Raw genomic sequence first — 26,668 nt, 5'->3', positions numbered from 1 at the left:
TTCATACATGAGTTGACCAAGTTTATACTCAACCCTTTGGGGAAAGCGTAACCAGTGCAGTTGGTGAAGTAGTGGGGTGATGCGACTGACAAATTTATATCAGTAAGCAGAAGAATCAGAAGCAAGCTTTAAAATATTTGAATCCTGAAAAACTAAATATAAGGGTGAAGACTGACTGGATCATTTCGTCAAGCAACGTAACATGTTACGATGCGAGCATTCAGGCAGTCAGTACAGCGAGCCGAGCGTTCCATCCATAGTTTCGGATGCTCGGTGATGCTCGCCGCGAGCGATATTACGACGTTATGTTACGACGAAATGCTCCGGTCAGTCTCCACCTTAAGATTTTTGAAGCTAAAATTAAGTATCTGTAGTGTAGTGGTTGGAAATGAAAGGGTATGGAAGAGCAGATCCAGCAGTGAAGGACAGAAGGCTAAAGAAGAAGGAGAAGAAGCAGTGTAGTGGTTCTGTGTGGACTTGGAGGTCCCGGGTTCGATTTCTAGGAGGCTCAAAATAAATATCAGTGATTTTTCACTCTACTATTTATATCACCCTAAACTTGTGCCTGAAGCGCAGAACTGACCACTGCGATGGACATAATTAACAATCAAGAAAACATTGTGTTGATATGATGCAGTGCCATATGCACATATTTCGGTGAGGACAAGGGTGAAAAGAAAAAGAAAATTAAGACTTTTTTAATAAAACGTGTATTGTTTATTTTATTTTCTTTATTTACAAAAAAAACTTAACTAACATACTTATTTTAAGAACTAGAAATATGCTTAAAAATCATAAATATTCTTAAACTAGTGTGATTCATTAAAATAATTAAAGGTACATGAGTTTGGTGAATGAAATGCTGAGTATTCCGTAAACACATTCTTGTAGACAGTGAACATGTTAAATTTTATATGCTCTTTTAATATTTCAGTTTAATTGTAGACATTTTACATTTCCACTGTTTACTTTTTAAAATTTTTACATTTTTCGATTGATAAATTCCATGACATAACAAAAAGAAATGAAAAGTTTTATCATACATAAATATCGCCCCGTTTACTTTTTTATACACTGTGAAAGAGAAAATATAGTATGCAATTATTAAATATGTCAAATTCTTAATAATTCTTCAATGAATCAAATTAATAATAATTAAAAAGGTTTTAACAGTTGTTGTTTGATAAAATAAATAATTATGTAGTCCAGTTACTACATTTAAGATGAAATATGGGGAAAATAATCTTCATCTCATTAATTTAAATTTTTTTACCCTTGAAATCTTCATTTTATAGGGTAAAAATGCATTTTGTACATCATTTCATCCCCATTCTGGCAAAAGTAAGTAACAAACACGTTTAGCTAGATAATGGTTTCCTCTTTGTCAGGTATGAGCAGTGCTCCTGGGGCTGGAACGGTGAGAACAAGCGTCTGGAGATGACGGAGGATGAGGCGTGGTACCTGATCGCCAAGGATCCGTCCGGAAAGAACCTCGGTTTCTCCCATTTCCGCTTCGACATGGACTACGGGGAGGAGGTTCTCTATTGGTGAGTCATAACTAATTAAACTATTTGAAAATATTCACTAATACTGGATTTGTTCCGTTCAAACATTCCATACGGGTTTTTAAGTCTTCATCGCCTTCGGATATCGGGTTTGTGCAGCAAAGTCTATCGGGACACCTTCAGTCTTACAATGTCGGACTTTCAAATCCTTTGTTTTCTATTTTGTACAGGTCACAATATATTTTACAATAATTTCCCTTACAATACTGAATGTGCCTTATCGTATTGTTCCACAAAATATATTCAATTGCTAGCCTTCAAGTGAGACTTTTGTTTATTTTTTATTTTTTTTACTTTTTCCGTGTGCTTTTTGTTGTATTGTTTGATTCAATAGTAAAAAATACTTCTTCACATAAATACTTATTTTTTATTAAATGTTGCCATCAGACACTTCTATTTGCCGAGATTGTTCTTATGAAGTTCCTACACCCGATGTCATGTTTGTGCGTATTTCATTCGAACACATTTTTCTATATCTAATCACTTACTACTCCCATTTCTGGTGTCCTGTTTCACAAAATTGTTCTATCGAATTGATAATTTTTCCTATGCTATTCTGAAATAAATTGTTACCATCTTTTGAATATGTTTGCGTTAAATCATTTTGAACCGGTCTAACTTCACCGTTCTGAAATGGTTTCACTTCGCCGTTCTGTAATGATTTCGGTTCACCGTTCTGATATGGTTTCACTTCAGCGTTCTTTATTTGTTTCGTTTCACCATTCTGATATGGTTTCACTTCGCCATTCTTTAACTGTTTTGCTTCACCATTTTGATATGGTTTTATCTCGCCGTTTTGATACAGTTTACTTTTACCATTCTCATGTGGTTTAATTTCGCCATTCTGTAATAATTTTGCTTCGCCATTCTGGTATAATTTCACTTCCCCATTTTGTATCGGTTTGGCTTCACCATTCTGATGTATTTTAATGACTCCGTTCAGATATGGTTTTTCTATTCCATTATCCTGTGTTTTTACTACTCCATTCTGATACGGTTTTGTAATTCCATTTTGGTATGACTTCAGACAAAATCCATTAGTTTTTAAATAACCATTCTGGTTGTAAGTGATACTATTGTTATTTGTTCCATTTTGACGAATTACTTTGGATTTTTCTGCCACCGAGAACATGTTTAAGATTTTCCTAAATATATATTTTGAAATGAAGATTCCGATGAAGGCTAGCGCTAGTATAAATGAAATGATGTCGAGCAGGAGGTATTGGTACCACGCTAGGTCCAGAGCGGCTGACCGCAAGTGACGCGCTCCCTTGTACTTGATTACATATTCCAGCCAGTAGATAGCTGTGTCCATCGGATGTTGGGGTCTGTCCGTGAACAGCTGCGATAAATGATTCATCTCTTCTGAATAGCTGTAAAAGAATATGTCCCTTATTTAATTTTTGCTTATCATGTGTGTATTATATGTGTGTGTTGCTGTTAGTAATTTGGCAGTAATATTATCTTAATCTTTAAAAAATATTATCTTATTTTGCTTTACATATTTGACCCACTTTTTATGATTTTCTTGATATTGTTAGATTAAAAACACGCTTTTGTTTCGCTTATATTTTTATCAATAATAGCTTTAATATGGGAGGATCATGTTAGTTTGAAAACACAGTGAACGATCATGTAAAAATCTTTTCCTTATATAAGAAATAGCATACTATTCAAAAAAATAATAATAAAATAATAATATAATAAAAATGAAAATGGTATTTTCTGGCGTTTCTCATGTGTGTGATTATAATCCAGGATTCGGATCTCACATACTAATATAAGAGTTTCTGCTTAAAAAAAGGCTTCTTTACATCTCACCAATAGATGTCTCTAGTGAAGTTCTAGTGATTCATGAACAAGGTTTCTAAATTGGTTCATATATATAGAACTTCCAAGAATTTGAGTAGTGTGGTTGTCAATAATGGGTAGAATTGGTGAATGTTACACGTGTGTAAAGTGATCACTTAAACCAGCCTATGACGGTCGTCAGCTCCGTAAATGCCCAGACTTCCATATTCTTCTTCATCTTTGATGAGATGTCAAAAAAATAATATGAAAATAACTCCTGTAATTGGAGATAATCCAGATTTTGTGAACAAGTATTTGGACACACTCAAAATGTTATACTATTCAATGTATCCATCTTTGTTTGAATATATAAGTTATCATTTTTATAGGCAAAATTATTCAAAATTTGAAATTTAAAAAAATTAATTAAACACTTCCTGAAATGTAATTACAAACTAAGCATGAAAAATAACAAAATGAGCTGACTAGTCTGTCATATGGCTCTCAATTTAAGGTATTTCGTCTATCTAATATTTATTCAATATTACTCTACAATAGTACCTGAAGCAGAGGGCTGATCACCTTGCGTTAACGATCAAGATAACACTGTTTTCATATGATGAAGTGCCCTATGCACCATAAGGTGCGGATAAGGGTTTGAAGATGAAGTATTCTTATTTATTATTTTACCTGTCATCGTTGAGTAGTTTGTCCAGGGCAGTAGTGAAGGTATCCTTGTTAACGTTATGGTAGTTGATGACTTCGGCCACTCCCCTCCTCTGCAACTCGGCGAGGTTGAGGGCCTGGTCTGCGAACAGCGGCACTCCCAGGATAGGCACTCCGCACGTGATGGCCTCCTGACTGCCCAGAAGGCCTCCGTGACTGATGAATAACTTGGTATTTGGGTGACCTGGTAAAATAGACACATGTTCATCATACAACTCAACTTTCTTCAGTTAGAGTAATGACTTAAGGCGGGGTATTCTATAGCCCGCAACCTAATTTTCTATAAACCCGAATTTGAATTGAAAAAATATGTTTTTCTTTGAAATAAATATATGATTTTGAAAACAAAAGAGTTTTACAATATGCTTTCTAAAAATATTTTATTTCAATTAATATTCTTAAAAAAAAATTGTCCGCAGACAACACGTCTCGGTTCTCGCGCAGCTGGTCGCATTCTGAATTTGTACATTTGAGATCTCGCCCTTAACACTTTTGTATATTTTTTTTTGTCCAATTTCGCTACAAACAGGGTTTGAGAAATTGTCTCCAATGTTGATTAATTTTATCCTAAAAAAGGTTTTAATTTGATCATATCATTCCTATTTATAACATTTAGATTAAGTCTCGCTAAGACATTCTTTTAGCTCGCAAAACAAATCTTTTTGTCAGACTGTATATATGTGACGTAGTGAAACCTCTATCTATTATATTGACGAAACTTGTTTAAATGATAAACATTGTAAAACAAATGAGAAGTCATATAAAAAATATTTAAGTGATACAATATGAGAAAACAAACATTTGTGGAAAGATGTATTGAGGATATATTCTGTACCGGGGTGATCCTTTCTTTAATATATCCGTGGGGAAGTGAATTGATAAGAAGGAAGACCAAGGAAAAGTTATGTAGATCAGCCAAAATAAAGAATAGGTATGGCGAAATCAATAGTAGTTATTTAACCGACAAGAACATAGTTCTTAGATTTATGATGATTTATTATTTCTGTGTTCGTCATTATGAGGATCCACCGTCTCTTGGTAAAGTCAATAGTATAGCTTACATAAAACTTCCAACTGCGGCATCCAGGTGGCAGTTTTGATATTTGGCGGTAGTTTGGGAAGGTACGCCGCGTCCACCTTCCACAGGACTCTCTGCTTCAGGCGTCCCAACACCGACACAATCTGCTGCAGCTTCTCCCACGGGATGGACTCTATCTTCAACATGGACCCGAAACTGAAGTACACCACTCCGTTATCTGACTCGTCCAAGAACTCCTGGATGTCCTGTAATGTTCAAATCGGTCACAATAATGACATTTTTTTTTTAAAAACGTTATATGGAAGAATTACTCTACGTATTCTTGTTCAGTGGTCGGCAAACTTATTAGCCAAAGAGCCAAATATGACCATCAAAACAATTTTAAAAAAATTTGAGAACCTAATTGATTTGCTATTCTAGGGCATCTTAATTATAATTTAAGACCTTTATTAAATTACCAATATATATATATATTTTTTTTAATTGCTAAATGTTCACGGAACCATAGTTTTTAAAAATAATTTATAATACATACTTGTACACTAAAATAATATCACTCATGACAACAGGTTTTAATTGACGGAGCAGATTATTTTATATTACTATTTAATTCCAAGAAATTTAAAGTTTAGATTTCTCTTATCTTCGTTTCATATTATAAAGTACATACGCACAATCACAATAATATTATGGTACTGATTAAATTATTGGTGTCAATCTCTAACATGTTTTAAATTAATTATTATCGTTAAACGATTATCTACTTGAATAAATTTTAAGATAATGTAGATTCCGTAATGCCTTTCAGATGTTGGAAGGTATTATTATGATCTAAATCAATGCAAATTTGGAAAACCATCACCAAATTTCTAGAATTGACATTATTTTTAAATGAAGCCTGACGCAAAGTTTTGCCATCGGTGGCCACGGTCAATGAGAATAATAATAATTTTGGATGATTTATATAGCTCCATTTTCGTAGAATATTATCCCAAGGCCGCTTCATTGAGATTGAATTAGAGAAAAGGAGATAGTGGAAATGATTTAGCATACAAATAGTTTTTTTAAAAAAAGATACTCTCACTTTCCTTATTTCTAACTACTGGTGGAAGAGCATTCTACACCGTGGGCAAAGGCACGCTGGTATACCTTTACAATAATTCACTCTAGATACTACAAACGTATTTATCAATTCATGGACAGTATCGACTGGCGGATTTTTGCAAATGCTTTTTAATTTGCCTTAGCTGATAAAAACATGAACTTGATACAAGGAAGCACCCTAAGCAATGGCTTTACCTCTGGTGGTTCCCAGGCTGGCTAATAAAAACATGAACTTGATACAAGGAAGCACCCTAAGCAATGGCTTTACCTCTGGTGGTTCCCAGGCTGGCAAATAAAAACATCTACTTGATACAAGGAAGCAGTCTTCGTAATGACTTTACCTCTAGTAGTCTCCCAGGCTGGCTAATAAAAACATGAACTTGATACAAGGAAGCACCCTAAGCAATGGCTTTACCTCTGGTGGTTCCCAGGCTGGCAAATAAAAACATCTACTTGATACAAGGAAGCAGTCTTCGTAATGACTTTACCTCTAGTAGTCTCCCAGGCTGGCTAATAAAAACATGAACTTGATACAAGGAAGCACCCTAAGCAATGGCTTTACCTCTGGTGGTTCCCAGGCTGGCAAATAAAAACATCTACTTGATACAAGGAAGCAGTCTTCGTAATGACTTTACCTCTAGTAGTCTCCCAGGCTGGCTAATAAAAACATGAACTTGATACAAGGAAGCACCCTAAGCAATGGCTTTACCTCTGGTGGTTCCCAGGCTGGCAAATAAAAACATCTACTTGATACAAGGAAGCAGTCTTCGTAATGACTTTACCTCTAGTAGTCTCCCAGGCTGGCTAATAAAAACATGAACTTGATACAAGGAAGCACCCTAAGCAATGGCTTTGATAAAAACATGAACTTGAATCACGGAAGCGGCCTAAGTAACGGCTATAGCATACCTCTGGCAGTTTCCCGGGCTTTTTAATGTGGAGTCCGCCGACCTCCACGATCTGTGGCACCCACGGCCGCACTTGATTGATGCTGAAGTGGCTGTTGAGCAGGATCATGCTGAAGTTCCTCGCCATGCTGGATATGGCGGGCAGCGGGCCCAGCGCGTCCTCGACCAGCCTCTGCGCGGGCCAGTTGGCCAGCACCTCGTACGAGGCCTTGATGATCACGGTCATGACGGTGTTGTACAGCCGCTCGTAGAAGTTCATCCACTGCGTCAGCGGGTAGAAGTAGAGCGGCACGTAGGCCGGGTTGTCGGGGTTGGCCACCATGTCGTTCACCCAGGGCAGGTTGACGCTGGACACCACGCCGACGGCCGGTATCCCCAGCTTGTGCGCCATAGCCAAGAAGCACTCCGACCCGAATATCTCCGTCACGAACAGGTCGAATTTGTGAGCCGGATCCATCAGTTCCATCACTTGGGGGTGATTTAGCCCTATCTCGCACGATTGCAGGCAGTCGTTGATGGTATCCAAGTGGTTGCCGATCGGCGACATGGAGAGCGGCACGTCTATAGAGATGTTGTTGGACAGAGCGGGCAGCGTCCCGTCCAGACTGATGTCGACGAAGTTTTTCATGGGCCTTTTCTGGAAATTAAATTGAAATCTCATTTATTTCATTTCCTCATCATAAAGCGACTTGTGGAGCACTGATGGGGCTGGACATGTGGCGGCACTGGAGCACAGTGCTGCGTTTGCCAGCGAGCTAATCTTCGTCCAAAAAAAAAACTTTATTTTTAATTGTTTTTCTTTCGCGGTTTCTTTTCTTTATTTTTGATTTCTTTATTATTGTAATTTTGATTTCATTGTATAAAAAATGTTGTGAAACATAGATGGCTGACTAAGTATTGCACCCACCACTTAGTCAAGCTGGAATAAAGAGTTATTATTATTATTAATAATTTTTTCGACAGTCACTTTTTTAATAATACGTATATCTATCCATTTTTTCCAGTTGTACACAGTTAAATACCACTATTTTTTTAAAATGTGGAATTTTGTAACTGGAATAGTACAAGTACTTATTTTGTGTAACTCATTTATGTGAATGGCTTTATTGGTATAACTATTCTGTAAAATTCCCAAATAAAACAACGACAAACAATCTATTGTAACACGTGTTTTGATGCATTCTGCATCATTTACGGTGTTTGAAAATGATGCGTTGAAACGCTTGTCACGATAGATTTATAAAAAAATGGCATTTACCAAGTAAAACTTAAATTAAAATCACTGTAATACCACTTGAAAAGTCTACTTTAAGACTACCGGTTTGGAAATAACCATTCCATCATCATGTCGAATGTAAACTGGCAAACTGTAAACTATTTGATTTATTTATGAAGAGGGCAATAGGTTGTTGCCGAAACTATGTAGTTGGTTACAACATTTTGAGTGTGTCCAAATACTTGTTCACAAAATCTGGATTATCTCCAATTACAGGAGTTATTTTCATATTATTTTTTGACATCTCATCAAAGATGAAGAAGAATATGGAAGTCTGGGCATTTACGGGGCTTACGACCGTCATAGGCTGGTTTAAGTGATCACTTTACACACGTGTAACATTCACCAATTCTACCCATTATTGACAACCACACTACTCAAATTCTTGGAAGTTCTATATATATGAACCAATTTAGAAACCTTGTTCATGAATCACTAGAACTTCACTAGAGACATCTATTGGTGGTAGTTGGTTAATAAAAATGTGAGTGGATCAAAACACTAAGTATTTTTATTTCTCGAAATAATATATCAATATGATCCACAAAGTTAACGCTTTCAATATTCAAAACAGAGTGTATTGGCTTGGGAAGTGTGGGAATTTACAAGGCCTGAAAGTATTTTACGTTTAAGTACGACAAAATATTCAAAATTATGTATAGTCGCATTCAAACACGTTCGTAAAACCATATATAATATTGCTCACTCCTTTCAAGAACGTCATAAATAAATAAATTGACAATTTTGAGTTGTGCATGTTTTCGGAATGCCCAGAAAATGTACTATATCCCAGCAAAAGCGGCATATTTTTAACTTAATATTTACCCGCCACAGGGCAGAAAATGTTGTTTTTGCATTTTGAAGAAAATGTATTGTTTAATTATTTTTTAAATGTATTAAATATTTTTCAAATGGAGAAAAAACCTCCAAGTTTTACCTAAAAAGATCTGTTGTACAGTAAAAAGTTCAATAAGTGGCTTGATATTTATTTTTAATACATTGTGTTATATTTTTAAACTTTAAAAACGTTCTCCTGAAAAATCAAGTTTTTTTATTTATGACGTTCTTGAAAGGAGTGAGCGATATATCCCCAATACACTATCTTCTAGGCCGGCTCACTGCAGACAAAATAAGCTGTGCGAATTTTGTGACAATGCTTTAAAAGTTTTTCCGATTTGATTTCACTGAAAAAATAATTACATTTTACTAATAATTAAATTACACGTATGAAATGCCGCTATCGCGTGGCATTTAATTTGTCTGCTTCTCATCCTTTTGTCATTAATTTTAATTAAATATTTATTAAGCATATTCATTAAATTCCAATAAGAATTTCCCTCGGGCGCGTCATGTTGACAATCACACTTTCATAATGTTGACACATGCTGATGACCTAGGAATTAATTGTATTATGATTGGTAACGTAGATGCATTAAGTCAGTAGCGAAAAATCACACGAAATCGTATTAAAATTTTATTGAATCGATGAAATTCGCTACCTATTTATGGTATATACTAGCTGTACTCAGCCACGCATCGCTGCGGCTCAGTCTAGTTAAATGCAAAATAAAGAAATGAAAAAGCACACATTTCTAATACGTTTCATTTCAAAATGATTGCGGATATTCAATATTCATAAAATTTAATATTTTTTTTTAGTTTCTTATTTTCTGTTAGTCAAGTATTTGTAGTTTATATTAACACTTTTATTATAATTTTACTTCTTATAATATCTATTGTATTCTTGCCAGTGCCCTTTACTATGACCTAAAATATATTATATACCCCCACACACAGGCCATGGCTTTGTGAGATCTTTTTTGTATTTATATTATATATATTTTTGTATTTGTATTTATATTATGTTGTAAAATGCAAAATAATTAAAAATTAAGAGAAAAAAAGAAAGGTGAGGGATAAAAAAGTAGGATTTATTCTTATTTTTCAGAAAAAGAGCCAAAAGATAAATTATGTTGTCATGTATAATTTTTTTTATTGTTTTTTAAAACATTTAATTTTAATTGCACGCATCGCTGTGGCTCAGTCTAGTTAAATTGAAAAGCAAGCAAACAGAAAGCACACATTTCTGATTCGTTTAACTTCACAGTGTAGCACACTGCGCCACGAATAATGATTAGTACCATAAAGCGTGTATTGCCGTTACGTTCAACACACGGCGCTGCAAAAAAATGTTTTTACCTGCCAAAGGTATATAAAAACACACGCGCGTTTTCGAATGCACAGTGTGTCGAAATTTCAAAGCAATCGGTGAAAACCTTTAGGCGATTAAGATCTTAAATTAACGATACTTAATATTTTTATTTATATTGATTTAATTCCATCAAGAATATTTAATAAATAAGCCCCAATAATTGTTTGTCATACTTATATTTACAATTAAAATTGACAGTAATTTGTCCTCACTGGGATTTCCGGTAGCAATGACAACTTTTTACAATATTTATTTTTTAAATATTTTTTAGTTTTTTTTTTAAGTTTACCTTAAAATGAATGCTTCATATCATCAATTCGCTTACTCCTTTCAAGAACGTCATAAATCAAAAAGCGTCAATTTTCAGTTTTGCATGTTTTTGGAATGCCCAGAATTTGTACTATATCCCAGTAAAAGAGGCATATTTTTAACTTAATATTTACCCGCTACAGGGCAGAAAGTGTTGTTTTTGTATTTTGAAGAAAAGGTATTGTTATTTTTTAAAATAAACTAAATATTTATCATATGGAGAAAAAGTTAAGTTTTACTTAAAAAGATCTGTTGCACAGTAAAAAGTTCAGTAAGTGGCTTGATATTTTTTTTCAATACATTGTATTATATTTTTAAACTTTAAAAACGTTCTCCTGAAAAATCAAGTTTTTTTTATTTATCTGAACGACGAACTGACGTTCTTGAAAGGAGTGAGCGAATTGTAAAATTGTATTTCTTGTCTTGAATTTATTCGGTTTGTTTTAAAATAATAATAAGACAATGTTATAGTGTTCTGATAAGAATAATATTTACAATACATAGTAGTGTAGTAGTAAGTTTATTGAACTTCAATATTATTTTGGGGCCAGATAGTGTTCCACGAAGGAAGCGCCAAACAGTCTGGTATTATATCATACGGCAATAAAATGTGCCGTACAAATTTATTGTTTTTTTTTCTCAACAGACGATCTTTATTACATTTATCTATAATAATAAAAATACAATAAAATCTAACACTTCAACGCTCAGATGTCCATCTTATCAATCGAGGAGTGTCTTTTCAAATTGAGTTTTCTTTTTTTTTAAAGAGAAATATTTGTGGTTTTATTATTTGCACAAATATTTCAATTTCATACTAATTCTCTGAGCCTAAGCGGCTCATTATTAGAAATAGGTATCAAATTGTGGTAGAGTGGGTTCGAACCGAGAAACTCTGATTTAAGAGTCCTCGACACTAACCACGGGACCACAACCTGTCACAAACGATACGTATTCAATTTTTTTAAACACTGAAATACACTGACTACTAAATTGGCACACTAGCCGGCCATTTTGTTTTATAATACGATCAGTTGATCAGCGGTTCATAGGGCACTGAAAGGCTCTATTATCAGTCCTGCGTGTCAGGTATCTGGCAGGGGCGTGCATTCCATATAGGCAGAAAAGCAGTGCCTATCCTAACTTACATATAAATTGTATTTTTTTATTACTTGTACTTATTTTTCCTTTTTTCATTGTTTTTATTTTTATTTTATATCATTTATTATTATTTTCTATGTAAGTTTCTTATTATTCATTCATTTATTATTATTTTCTATGTAAGTTTCTTAATTTCTAATTTCTATGTTATTTTTTGTAAAAGGCAGTAATGCCGTAAATAAATATTGTGAAACAATCTATGCCGACGCTGTCTGAGGTAACTATCGGGAACATACAGACCAATGCTCCGGATAATTTCAGGATTATCGATCATACCGCGCAACAATCGATAAATATGCGTAATCAAAATACACATTCCCTCTTGTCTCAAGTTGAGACACCTATAATATTGATATATCAACCGTAGGGTGAATAATCCAGCGTCTGATATAAAAAAAAAATATAAATACTATTGGGAAATATTTATTTGAATACGATTATACATAGTTCTTTGAACGATATCGGAAATAATTTACTTAATAATATTTTTTTGTACTTAAATTGAAATACTGTGCTTTTGTTATCTACTTTCAATTATATTTATGTGTTTCTCTTATGTTAACGAGATAACCTCTGCTTTTTTAACTGTCATTGTACCTTACTAAAGGTTATTCATTTTAAACTGTTTACAAAATTTAATCACGGTTTGAATTTATTGATTAAACATTAAAAATGTTGTTTTTTTTAAAAATTACATACATATCTGATAATATTCTAAGTCCTATTTTATATTGCTGAATTATTTATTATATAGTAAAAGTATTATTTTTGTACAATATTTTGAGTGTGTTCAAATCTTTGTTCACAAATCAGGGGTTATTTAAATATTGAACAGTACATAAATTACTCATAATGAGAAAAAACTAATTTATGTTTACTTTAACTTTTTCGTCGTTTTTATTTTATTTTATTTTTGTTTTCTGTTAGCCAAGTATTTTGTATTTTATATTAACACTTATTCTAATTCTACTTCTTATAATATCTATTGTACTCTTGCCAGCCCCTTTTACTATGACCTAAATTATATTGTATACCCACACACATGCCTTTGTGGGATTTTTTTGTATTTATATTTTATATGTCCGCCTCCGTAGTGTAATGGTCAGCACGCTCGGCTACCGTTCTGGAGGATCCGGGTTCGATTCCCAGGGGGGGTAAAATAAGTATGAGTTATTTTTTCACTGTAATATTTATTCAATATTACCCTGGACTGGTACCTGAAGCGGAGGGCTGATCACCTTTCCTTCATGTGTAAACGATCAAGATACCACTGCGTTTATATGACGCAGTGCCCTATGCACCATTGGGGTGCGGATAAGGGTTTTATTATTATTTATATATTTTATATATATTTTTTGTATTTGTATTTATATTATGTTGTATAATGCAAAATAATTAAACAAAGTATAAGTTTAATAAAAAAATAATTCAAAGCGTCTCCTTGTACGTAAATAATTCGAGAAGAATCTTGCATATTAAAAAAATAATAATAACAAAAAAGAGAAATATTGGTGTTTTTAATATTTACAAGAATACTTAAATTTATAATATTTCTGTGAGCCTAAGCGATTCATTATTAAAAATAGGTATCAAATTGTGGTAGAGTGGGTTCGAACTCAGAAACTCGGACTCGAGAGTCCGCGACACCAACCATGGGACCACAACCTGACACTAATCGGTCTCTTCAATGTTTCATTAAGGTCTCTGTTAAATAATAAACTTAATTAACTCCACCATAGATGGTGCCTAGAATTCGCATGTGCTAGAAGGTTTCAATTGAAGAATAAATACTACTTCCGAAATTTGATTTTTTCAACATACATTTTATTTCTGTTTAATTGGTGGATTTCAATCATTTTTGTACTATCTATATCATTTGATAATTGCCTAGAAACAAATTTGTCTCAAACAAATTATTAATATTAATTACTGATAACAAGATTCAAGGTTTAATTTATTGTATTTTATTTTAATGGTATCTTAATTGAATAAATGATTTATAATTATTTAAAATTATTATGTATTCACATTATGTGAATTTTAAAACAAAACTTTGGGGCCCAAAAAAATCTACAATCTACGGCACGTGGTGGTCCCGGGCTATATTTTCAGAGAGGGAAATAAATATAAGTGATTTTTTTACTATAATGTTTATTTAATATTACCCTGGACTGGTATTCAAAGTGCAGAACTGACCTTACCTGAGAGTGCCATATTTATTATTGAGTTCAAAAAAAAATTGTTATTGGCAATATATTTATTGAAAAAAAATTCAGGATGTTTTTTCTTATACCAAAATCGACTTGCTGTATTTTCAAACGTATACTTTTTACCATTTAAACCTATCCCCCTTAAAAACCTATCATTTTAATTTAAAATTCATTGATATTTATAGTATAGAGAACTTAAAAGCACCTTACTGAAAATGAATTCATGGCTGTAATTTATTTTTGTAGATAAATCATTCTTAGAAAACAAATAATGGTACAAGAAATATCTATCTATGAAAATACTACGTTGCGATCTTAAGATGTTTTATTAATTTTATTAATTGATTCGGCAGTCACTTTGTGGTAAAATCTATGCATTTTTAATAAATGTTTTACTTAGTAAATACCACTATTTCTTAAAATCTACTGTGACGCGTGTTTCGGTATATTTTAGCAATAGTGGTATTTACTAAGTAAAACATTAATTAAAAATGTTTTATTAACCCTGCCCAATACTTAATGTATGTACAGTCTGTTCACAGTTATTTTACCTCTAGTTTTTTTTAATTATTTATTTGGCAGTATAAATAGTAAAATAAAAAATAATAAACAAAACTGTGAACATTTTTTAAAATTATTTATTTGGCAATAAAAATAATTAAAAAAAAAACAGACTGTACAATAGAGTTAACATTTCATAGTTAATGAAATCGCGGATTAAATGCGAAATTTAAAAAAAAAATTACAGATCATGATTTTTTTTTCTCCAAACCCTATTCGCACTCTTTAGCGCATAGTTCACTGCAAGGCAAGGTTATCAATTCTGCGGGTCAGTTAATATTAATAAAAGCACAAAATATATTAATATGTATTAATAAGAGTAATAATTTAATGAGTATTAGAGTAAAAAAATCACTTATATTTATTTCTACCCCCCATGGGAATCGAACCGGTACATCCGGCACGGTAGGCAAACGCGCTAAGCATTTTAAATTATATTCAACGATGGTATGCAGTTTTTTTTTTAGAATTTATTCAGCATTAATTTTTTTTTATTATTATTGTTTTTCATGTATTGTATTATGAATTATTATACTCGTATAAATGAGAACAAAATTTATTGAATTATTTATTTGTACATACTTAAAATCACTATTGGTTGAAACAATTAAATATACAACGTTTAGTCAGCAAAAACTTGAGCCAGACTTATTTAACTGACGTTTGGAGGAACGAGATTCTGCACCTAAAATCTCAACAGTTTTCTTTCATTCTCTGTATAAAAATCATGCCCCTTTATACGGCATTAAAAAATATTTGAATATCATACCATTGGAAAGTGATTGACCACGGTGACGTGATGTCCTCTGGCGGCCATCTCCCGCATGAGGCTGCCGTACATGACGTAGTGGCTCTGCGTGTTCGTGGGGAACATGCCCAGGATGCGCGCCCCCCGGACGCTGGGGAGGCCGCACGTCGCGGCCAGCACCCAGACAACCAGCAGCAGGGCTCTCGGCATAGCTCACTTGTTAACAGATCTCTTTATCACTTCTGAACTCCTGGCACTGAATTTACAATTATAGTTATAAAATTCAATATTTGAAATAATTAATTAATTCATTAATTTTAAAGTACAGTTTGGTACAGTTCTTAGATGTGGATAATTATAACGTTGAATAATTAATTAATTAATTAATTTTTATACAGTTTTTAAATGTGGATAATTATAATGTTCAATAATTATGTTAAAAAATTCATTAATAAGTTAATTATAGTACAGTTTTTAAATGTGGATAATTATATTGTTCAATAATTATGTTAAACAATTAATTTTAGTACAGTTTTTAAATGTGGATAATTATAATGTTCAATAATTATGTTAAACAATCAATTTTAGTACAGTTTGGTACAGTTTTTAAATGTCGTGTCCACTCTGAGTTTGTTTGAACGCGGGTGAGATGCACTTTTTGGGTTTTTCGATGAAATTATCGCACGATTCGATGTCGGGGTCCAGCAAGGGTGACCAGTAGCGGGCGCGGGCTTTGGACCCGTTTGGTCCTCGACTGCTGCCGCGGTTCCACTCGCCTCTGAGGTCGGATCGAAACTGTCATCAGAAAAGCAAAATCGTACATCTTATCGACACACGGCGGGGAAATGTTTCACTATTCCGCTTCGTGTCATTCGTCTCCGGGTGCCTCCGGTGATGTAAGCGGACTCGACTTTTAATCGGTTCGCCATTTCCAATACGACCGCGTCTGCCGCGAACGTTTTGTTTCATTTTTCATTCAATCACCCTTATCAGTCGCGTACGGTCTACTCTCCTAGCTTCTCTACCGATCCATTCATTCCTTTAATTAAGTCGGCGGCAAATTTGCGGTAGGTTTCGTTCATTTTAGCATATCTTTCACGAACGATCGGATCTTAATGATCCGATCGTATACATCGATTGAGTAACCAGATCCCAATTTTCTTGTGAATATCATTCACTATCGCTGATCCGTTCACTGGCTAGACCGGATCTTATCTACCCGTAGTCGCATATCCTCCTATCACTTTAAAAAAGCTTTAAGTCATAATCCCTACTCTACAGATTCATCGATTCACTGTTTTATATCACTATAATATTCGCTGAGCTAATAAAAATTAAGGAAAAAGTCGGGTTTCACTATAGCAAAATCACTTAATGACTCTTTTTTGGTTGTTGTTTTTTGTTCTCGATATGATTCGCATTGAAAATTCTACCATTTCCCCCTCCTCCCACCACCGATATCAGAAATTTCTCAGTAAATGTAAAAAAAACCTCCTCAGGAAGTTTTGGAGAAGTAAGTTAAGTTTCGCGATGGAAAATATTCCCAGCAACATTTAAAAACTTTTTATTATATTACTAAAATATGTTTCTTTTAAAAAAATCTACCTCTCCGTTGTTATTTGTTTGACTAAAGATCCATATTTCGATTGATCCGGTCTTAGTGAACGGTTTCACTGAACCGGATCTTATCTATCTGTAGTCGCATACCCCCCTATCACTGTCGAAAAGCTCGTGTTGCTAAAAAAAAAACCTAAAATCAAATCCTCGTGTTGATAAAAATTAATGTATCAAAAATAAACATTAATTACATACATTTTTTGGTTAAAATTTTAACGTCACAGAATTATTTTGAAAAAACTCAAATTTAAGGTGTTCTTCTTTGTTTAATGCTATCGAAGCAGCGTATAAATTATTTCGTAAACTGAATATTCTCAATGTCAAATAGTCCAAGGTTTTTGGTGCAGTATATCGACCCTTTCACAACAAATTATCGTAAACATCAGATATGTGTAGAATAGCTTTGTTTTTGTAAATTTAGTCAAAATAATTACGCGTTAGAACGATTTGGAGGATCGCACACCTCGTAATCGGTCGCTCCTAAGTGCAACAAACTTTGGAACAATATAAATATAAGCAGATTTACTAAATACATACTTAAGTGACATACTTAAGCGTTTGTTTACAATAATTTTCCCGGAATGGGTCGTTGTACTTGTAGATATTACGCACAACATCGTCTTCATGAGTTCCTTCGAAAATTATGGGAAAACCCAAGTATATATAATATTTTAAATGTTAAATCAAATATTGATTTTTGAGTCTGGTAAGTTGTATTTTATTGTTAAAAAAAACATATAAAAAATCAATTTTGTTACAATTCGTTTGAAAATGCCATAATTAGCCGAAGCAATTGACACAAAATTTATTTTTTGTGTTTTTTAACAATAAAATACAACTTAGTAGACTCAAAAAATCAGTGTTTGATTTTAACATTTAATATATGAATTAAAATTGAGTTCTACAAATTAAACGCCAAATCTATAAATAAAAACCAAAGTTGTTAAATTAATCGGGAGAAATCCTAAACATGCGAATAGGGTAAAAAAAACATAAACGAATTTACTATACTTCCATGTCCGTTTGTTCACTTATCTGATTTTTTTTATTTCATGGAAAATCAAATACCCTCGCGGTGGTGATCTACCCCAAGTCCTTGACATTAAGCCGGATTTAAATTTTGTCAGTTACTGACGCCAGTACTGGCGCGGAGAACTTGCTTTCACTGTGTTTACACCGGGAATATAGAAGTCGGCACTGACGCGACAGCGCAGTGTACTGACGTGAAAATCAATTTATACGATAGCAGTATCAAGATAGGGTATGTCAGGAAGATGCTTCTGTAACAGATCTGGGAATGCGGTATGACAACTATCAATGCGTTTGAAGTCAACTACTAACTCAATGTAAATATAGCCTTACCAAAGTGCCACAACCCGAGTGTATTTTTTTCGTTTTGTTTGCGTCGGATATTACGTTTTTTTTATTTGTGGTTATTTTTTTTTTTAATTACCCAACGTCCAAGTGACTCTGAAATCTAGCTACGGCTTATGCAACACCGTTTATCATGTCCCTACTCAGGCTTCAACTTTATAAGTTTCATAGCCTATGCCTACTTGTGAGTGGATTTACTCTTTATGTTTAAAGTTACTATAATTTCATGTAATTCATGAGTGAAAATTCTAGGCAAAAACACTCGCTATCTCGCTAGAGGCATGAGTTTATACATTTCAAGAAAATTGGCAAACGTAATGTAATTAACTGGTATTTACAATCTTTATTTATCGTTCGGTACAAATATATCTTAGAGAAATACAACATCTGAGAGATTATACCTTCGGGAGGGAGACGCACACCGTTTTCCACATATGTACAATATGAATGTTTAGGTAAAACAAATTGTTATTGAAGTAATATGTACTTCCTCTAGAGTTGTTCTATATAAAATATTATTTATAAATAGTGTCGCATATGTGAAAACTGGAAATAAACTGAGTTATAACAAGGCATCTGTTTCGAAATATCCATAATTCGAGAATCACAATTGCAAAATTGTTGTGAGCGTCTTGAAGTTTTGCAAATAATTTACACTTGTAATTTTTGATTTGCGGTTTTTTGTTATTTTTCAATAAAAATCTACAACATTTTGAGTGTGTCCAAATACTTGTTCACAAAATCTGGATTATCTTCAATTACAGGAGTTATTTTCATATTATTTTTTGACATCTCATCAAAGATGAAGAAGAATATGGAAGTCTGGGCATTTACGGGGCTGACAACCGTCATCGGCTGGTTTAAGTGATCACTTTACACACGTGTAACATTCACCAATTCTACCCATTATTGACAACCACACTACTCAAATTCTTAAACCAGCCGATGACGGTCGTCAGCCCCGTAAATGCCCAGACTTCCATATTCTTCTTCATCTTTGATGAGATGTCAAAAAATAAATAAAAATCTACACTCAGTTAATATTTATTCGGACTTATGTGTTTTTTCTCTAACAAACCTGTAGTATCTATTTTGGAAAGAAGTTCTCCTATGCTTTTATCATCTACGTTTTAATCGACTTCCATCTTTGAGCTAAGGTTCGTACACACAAAATTTCTCACATTTCGTTATTAAAACTATTTTTCTGCTTTTTATTCCTACCCTCATATAAGATGGCAAGGTCATGCGTCAGTCCTGCGTCGGATTCTTGGATGTAGCAGTGACATTTCGCTCACTCCTTTCAACAAAGTCATATACTTATCAAAAATCGTCAATTTTCAGTTGTGCATGTTTTCTGAATGCCCAGAAAATGTACTATATCCCAGCAAAAGCGGCAAATTTTTAACTTAATATTTACTCGCTACAGGGCAGAAAGTGTCGTTCTTGCATTTTGAAGAAAATGTATTGTTTAATTATTTATTTAAATAAACTAAATATTTTTCAAATGGAGAAAAAACATTCAGGTCTTTCCTAAAAAGATCTGTTGCACAGTAAAAAGTTCAATAAGTGGCTTGATATTTATTTTTCATACATTTCATTATATTTTTAAACATTAAAAACGATCTCTTGAAAAATCAAGTTTTTTGATTTATGACGTCGTTGAAAGGAGTGAGCGATATGTTTACTAGGTATTTTACGTATGACATAAGCGAAGGAATAATATCCTGGATCCTGCATGTATGTGAGCCCCTTGAGAACTATTTTATTTTATTTATGTATTCATTCCGTTACCGGCTACCGTTCTGGAGGTCCCGGGTTCAATTCCCAGGGGGGTCAAATATTTATTTAAGTGATTTTTTCACTGTAATATTTATTCAATATTACCCTGGACTGGTACCTGAAGCGGACGGCTGATCACCTTTCCTTCATGTATTAACGATCAAGATAACACTGCGTTTATACGACACAGTGCCTTATGCACCATTGGAGTGCGGATAGGTGGTTTATATTTTATTATTCATATGTACCCTTACAACTCTTTTTTTATATTCCTTTAACATAAAATCTTTTTTTGTTGTTACAATATTGTAATCATATTTTTTTCCAATTATTTGTAACGATACGATAATTCTCGTAGTTTCGTCGCAATCTTTAAAACATTTAATGCCCTACTTATAAGAAGTAATCTTAGTCATAAATCTTAGTTATGTATGAATATCGCCGCCCATCGAGATATGAGTTTTCCGGTCCCGAGACGTATCCGTCTCTTCGTCAGGACAATCACTACACCAGCATGTAAGTCACCACACACTACTATTTATACACATACGCGTACACAAAATAATCATCATTGACAACATCGCTGACTTAGACCAACGAATAACGCATGTGATGAATATTTTAAAAAGGTGTAAGTGAGTAGTGGTGTGTAGTGTTACTTGTTGGTATAGTGATTTTCAAAGATATGAGGACGTCTCGGAACCGGTAGACTAAAAAAGTGGCGATATTTTTCTAACATTTTGTTGATGGTATGACGACAAAGTTGATGCTTTTAAACAATAAAAATGTTCATAATATTTATGTTTGAATTTAATTTAATTATTTACTACTAATTATACTAGCGTGAACGATTTACAAACATATCCGCAAATCAAACACTGCAATTATTTACAATTTCCGTAGCGATGACCCTTTCTGACTTACTATGATGTTATTATGTAGAAAATTATAAATTTATTGAATGATTTCCGCTTGGATATTATAAATTACGCCTCACAATTTTAATTCATGATTCTTATCATATCATATGTGTATTTTTTCTACTTTTTTACATAACTTGTGGCGTGTTTCTTTACTAAAAATTATTTAAAAGATATTAAAATTCTTAAAAATTAATTGAATGTTAATTGAAAAAAAAAACACAAAAAATAACACAACAAAATACTGTTATATCATAAATTAAGTATAAACAATGAGAAGTCAAAAAATAATATGAAAATAACTCCTGTAATTGGAGATAATCCAGATTTTTTTGAACAAGTATTTGGACACACTCAAAATGTTGTAAATAAACAATAAACATTGAGTAGTGTCTCTCCAATTACAAGAGCTTTTTTGGATAGTCACAGCGTTAATACTATAAGATATGTACAAAATTAAATATAAACTCGTGTGTATATAAATATATATATATATATATATATATATATATATATATATATATATATATATATATATATATATATATATATATATATATATATATATATATATATATATATATATATATATATATATATATATATATATATATATATATATATATATATATATATATATATATATATATATATATATATATATATATATATATATATATATATATATATATATATATATATATATATATATATATATATATATATATATATATATATATATATATATATATATATATATATATATATATATATATATATATATATATATATATATATATATATATATATATATATATATATATATATATATATATATATATATATATATATATATATATATATATATATATATATATACACATATTAACGAAACATCTCTGTCAATCATTTATTTGCTAAGTAGGTAGTTACACCTTTTATTTTTTTACCATTGAAAACCATTTCTCGTGCAAATATTTTGATAACGAGATTATAATATTGATAAGTTTTTAACGTATTTTTATCTTAGGATAATAAATAAAAATATATTGTAAATGCATAAATATCAAAACTTATCATTTGCGTCAATACAAAACTGTCCCAGTTTTAAAAATGACCTTCAAATGTGTATTATATCGTCTTAATCCATCTGGGCTTACCGTACAAAAGAGAGTAATAACACGATATCTATCTTTTGAACGAAATGTATAGATTCTAAATAAATTTCAAACAAAAATACATAATTATCCGATATCAGAGTCAATGTGGGTCAAAATCGCGATTATTTTTGGACATTACATTGATAACACATAGCTCAACTAAATTGTAGGCGGGGCGTCTTACCAAACACGAATTTTTTACTTATATTGTAGTCTTTTTTGGTGAAAAGAGACGATTTTTGGGAAAAGAAAAAGGTAAAATTTTTGGGAAAAGAAAAAGGTAAAATATATATACACAAACATTGTTTTCATAATTCTGTAGAAAAAAAAAATTTCTACAGAAATAACTCAGAAAATAATACGAGAGTATTTTGGTTAAAATACAAAATAATATATGAATGTGTATAAGTATATAAATTTTATTTTAGTTAAGTTAATTCTGTAGAAAAAAATCATCTTTTTTCTACAGAATTATGAAAACAATGTTTGTTGTATGCATACCTGATTTTTTGCCATAATAGGTGCTTTTATGACGGAACTGATGCACTTTTTTGTTGGCGTGTTCCCTCTCTGTCTCGCATTAAATATTTTTGGCACAGGGTTAGCGCAATGGTGCGGAAAAAAGACGCGTATCGTATGTGTAGGGCGGTTAAAAGCATTATCAACGTGGAATGTAATATAACACTCTCCTTCTGATTCATCGTTCACTTTTTGCAATATAACTTAACATAAGGCCAATAGGAATATAGATGAGCAAATAGACATAATTTTGATTTACAAATTGTATTACAGACGATTCCGCTTAATTGGACCTATGGTTATTTTGGGCAAACGCATATATGACGATAAGTCCCGCATTATTTTGGGCAAACGCATATATGACGATAAGTCCTTACTCGCAAACACCGAATTCAATCACCGCTCGACCACCGGAGAAGTCTCTTCACGCCCGATTTTTTTCAAATATACATATATAGAAAAAATGTTTTTACATATTTTTTTTAACTCTTTGCTTTGCCTTTCAATAACTCTTTTAATTTCAAACCCATATAATTATTTCCAAGAAAAAAAAATTCAATGCAAAAACGGTGATTTAAGAAAAATATCAATTATATTTTAATTTGTTGCATTTTAATGTTAGAGGTCAAAATAAAATATGGAACAAAGTAAAATAAAAGAATGGGTAAATGATCAAGAGTTAATTCTTCACTTTAGAATTCAGTTAATTTAGTTAATTCTTCACGAAAGAGTTATTTTTATGAAAATTGTAAAATGTTTATATTCTTAATTTTTCTCTCTTTTGTGTGTGTATATTAGGGTAAAATCGTTAAAAACAATAAAAAAATATTAAAAAAGAACTCCACCGACAAGACACAAAAGGTGGCTTGGTGGGTCTCTGAAACAACAAAAAAATGTTCTTAATATGTAAAATTGTAATTTAAATAAATGTAAAAAAAAAACTAACATGTTACCTGGATTTAGAGAAGCTGCGACTTAACGAATACTGGACCTTAAGATGTTTATAATTTTCACTGACGGGCTGTTGTCAACTCTTTGGACAGAGTTTTATACGCATTTATCACAAGTTTTCCATCAATTTTCGTGATTCTGTAACGACGAGGAATAGTACGCCACATGTGGCCTAAAGGAATATGGGGTGGGCGAATAGACATAATTTTAATTTACAAATTGTATTACAGACGATTCCGCTTAGTTGGGCCTTTCGTTATTAGGGACAAACGCTTGACGATTTTAATAGATGCAGACTGGTTGCAGGGTGTCGGAACTTGCCTAATTAACTTATTGCGTGGTATTCTCGTTATCAGGTCAAATACTAACGGGATTTGTAAATACGGATATTATTCTGGTTCTATTGGTGTATAAAAGCTAAGACAACAAACATTGTGAACCTGTTTATTTGTGAATTTGATGAATGGTGGATTATTTATTTATATTTTTCATTAGTATGTGCTAATTGGGTTTCTGTTGACGATTTACACGTATGCCATATATATCTTCCTGGTAAATATTTAATATTTAGATACAAATATTGTTTGTGTTATAATGTGTTTATTTGAAGTGCAAGGTGAGACGTTTCGTATAAAAATACTATTATATGGTCGCCTCCGTAGTGGTCAGCACGCTCGGCTACCGTATTAGAAGTCCCGGGTTTGATTCCCAGGGGGGGGGGTCAAATAAATACAAGTGATTTTTTCAGTCTAATATTTATTCAATACTACCCTGGACTGATACCTGAAGCGGAGGGCTGATCACCTTTCCTTTGTGTGTTTAACGATCAAGATAACACTGCGTTTATATGATGCAGTGCCCTATCCACCATTGGGGTGCGGATAAGGGTTTACATTCATGAAAATATTTGGCCATAGGAAAAAAAGTTTTGTTACTTTATCATTATTATTTGATTGGATTCTAGGGTAAATTTTTAAAAACCTGTAAGATAAACTTTAAACATGCTTCTTAACTTATTTTTTTATTTGCCTATTTATTTCACCCGTTTATTGTTATATGTTATTGTTATCTGTGTTAGTTTTGTTTAATTTTTTCAAATACTTTTTTAACTTTCTTATTTGTGTTTCTTGCTAACCCTAATCCCATGTCCTAAAATGAGAAATGTAAATTACTCACCGGGAATATAATCTATGACTTATGTGTGTAATATGTTTTAAAATAAATTAAGGTTATTTGTTATATTTGGGTAGGAACGCGATGTTTGACAAATCTCATTTTTTTTATTTACATCTATCTTTTTCTTCTACTTACATGTATGCCAGCATATGATGGGAGACAATGAAATTCCCGAAGTAAAAAAAAAATGCATACCGCAGTTAAATCTTACCTCGCATATTGCTATCTAAAAATATTCGCAATATATTCGGTTGCGAAAAAAACAATTATTATTAAAATATTTTGATTTTAATAAATTGCAGTAGAAATAAATTCCTCGTTCTTTTTCATTGACGTACATTCTCATCATTATTTTGGTCACAAAACATAATATCTCGTCGAATGATTTATTTTGACATTATTTCTAGTCGGAGTTTTAATATTATTTTTAATTGGACCGTTTTAATCGCATGTAAGATACAGAAAATATTTTCGTTGCAATTTGTATTCTTAATTTCATCACCAATTTTGTGTTTACAACTTTTTACTGTATTTTACGTAACCGTATTTTAATTTGGAAATACGGATTTAATGTGTTCCTTTTATATTCGTATATTTAGATACTCAAACATTATCTACTGATCTTCCTCGTTCTAAAAGAACTCGATGATATCGCTCACTCCTTTCAAGAACGTCATAAATCAAAAAACTTGATTTTTCAAGAGAACGTTTTTAAAGTTCAAACATAAAATACAATGTATTAAAAATAAATATCTAGCCATTTATTTAACTTTTTACTGTGCAACAGATCTTTTTAGGTAAAACCTGAATATTTTTTCTCCATTTGAAAAATATTTAGGATACTTAAAAAAATTATTTAACAATACCTTTTCTTTAAAATGCAAAAATAACACTTTCTGCCCTGTAAATATTAAGTTAAAAATATGCCTCTTTTGCTGGGATATAGTGCATTTTCTGGGCATTACGAAAACATGCACAACTCAAAATTGACGATTTTTGATTTATGGCGTTTTTGAAAGGAGTGAGCGATATGAGAATTAATTTTATAAGTATTTTCGTGCTTTTTTTACCAGTAACCCAAAGAATTACGTTTTTTGCTTAAAAATTGGATCAGTAACTTGTATTTCTAAAATACACACACCATCTTCAATGACGTATATAACGCCCGAAAGATAAATGCACATATGAAGGAGTAAAGCTCTATCGCATTCCCCGTGAAAAACGATTCTCAGTGAGAAGCGCCATCGCGCTTCTTAGTAGTGTAATTGTTATTTATTATTTTAATATAATTGAAAATGTAGTTAAAATTTTTAATAGTATGTAGGCTAAAAAGAAATCAGGGTAGTTATTAGCACCATCCCTTCAGTGATTACTTTGGCACATCTATTGATTTCATATATCGCTTACTCCTTTCAACAACGTCATATATCAAAAATCGACAATTTTCAGTTGTGAGTGCATTAGTGCATTTTCGGAATGCCCAGAAAATGCACTATATCCCAGCAAAAGCGGCATATTTTTAACTTAATATTTACCCGCTGCAGGGTAGAAAGTGTTGTTTT

At 32.2% G+C, this 26,668-nt stretch overlaps 2 protein-coding genes across 2 annotated transcripts in view; one reads left to right on the top strand and one right to left on the bottom strand.

Moving 5' to 3' along the window:
• Naa40 (N-alpha-acetyltransferase 40) overlaps positions 1-26,668 on the top strand; it is a 55,364-nt gene that overhangs the window by 1,672 nt on the left and 27,024 nt on the right. Inside the window, exon 3 of the mRNA XM_088258883.1 lies at positions 1,389-1,547. Within this exon, the coding sequence (XP_088115009.1) occupies positions 1,389-1,547 (159 nt within the window). The remainder of the gene's footprint in view (positions 1-1,388; positions 1,548-26,668) is intronic.
• On the bottom strand, positions 691-16,416 carry LOC148310207 (UDP-glucosyltransferase 2-like). Its single transcript, XM_088258881.1, has 5 exons — positions 15,632-16,416; positions 7,135-7,770; positions 5,144-5,366; positions 4,047-4,266; positions 691-2,938 (listed from the first exon to the last, which is right to left on the bottom strand). Exons 1-5 carry the CDS (start codon positions 15,818-15,820, stop codon positions 2,053-2,055), a joined length of 2,154 nt encoding a protein of 717 aa, XP_088115007.1. The 5' UTR covers positions 15,821-16,416; the 3' UTR covers positions 691-2,052.

The sequence above is a fragment of the Brachycentrus maculatus genome, unplaced genomic scaffold (genome assembly GCF_059751285.1).
Source record: "Brachycentrus maculatus isolate JH-2025_06_01 unplaced genomic scaffold, ASM5975128v1 h1tg000104l, whole genome shotgun sequence".
Classification (NCBI taxonomy): domain Eukaryota; kingdom Metazoa; phylum Arthropoda; class Insecta; order Trichoptera; family Brachycentridae; genus Brachycentrus; species Brachycentrus maculatus.
The sequence above is the reverse complement of the archived record's forward strand: the minus strand, read 5'-3'. Positions and strand labels throughout refer to the sequence as shown.

Excerpts from the sequence above, each read along its gene's own strand:
- LOC148310207 (XM_088258881.1), bottom strand. The coding sequence starts at position 15,820 with ATGCCGAGAGCCCTGCTGCTGGTTGTCTGGGTGCTGGCCGCGACGTGC. Across the intron at positions 5,367-7,134 it reads AGCCCGGGAAACTGCCAGAG|GACATCCAGGAGTTCTTGGA; the intron begins GTATGCTATAGC and ends TGAACATTACAG. Across the intron at positions 4,267-5,143 it reads GCCGCAGTTGGAAGTTTTAT|GTCACCCAAATACCAAGTTA; the intron begins GTAAGCTATACT and ends CTATTTTACCAG.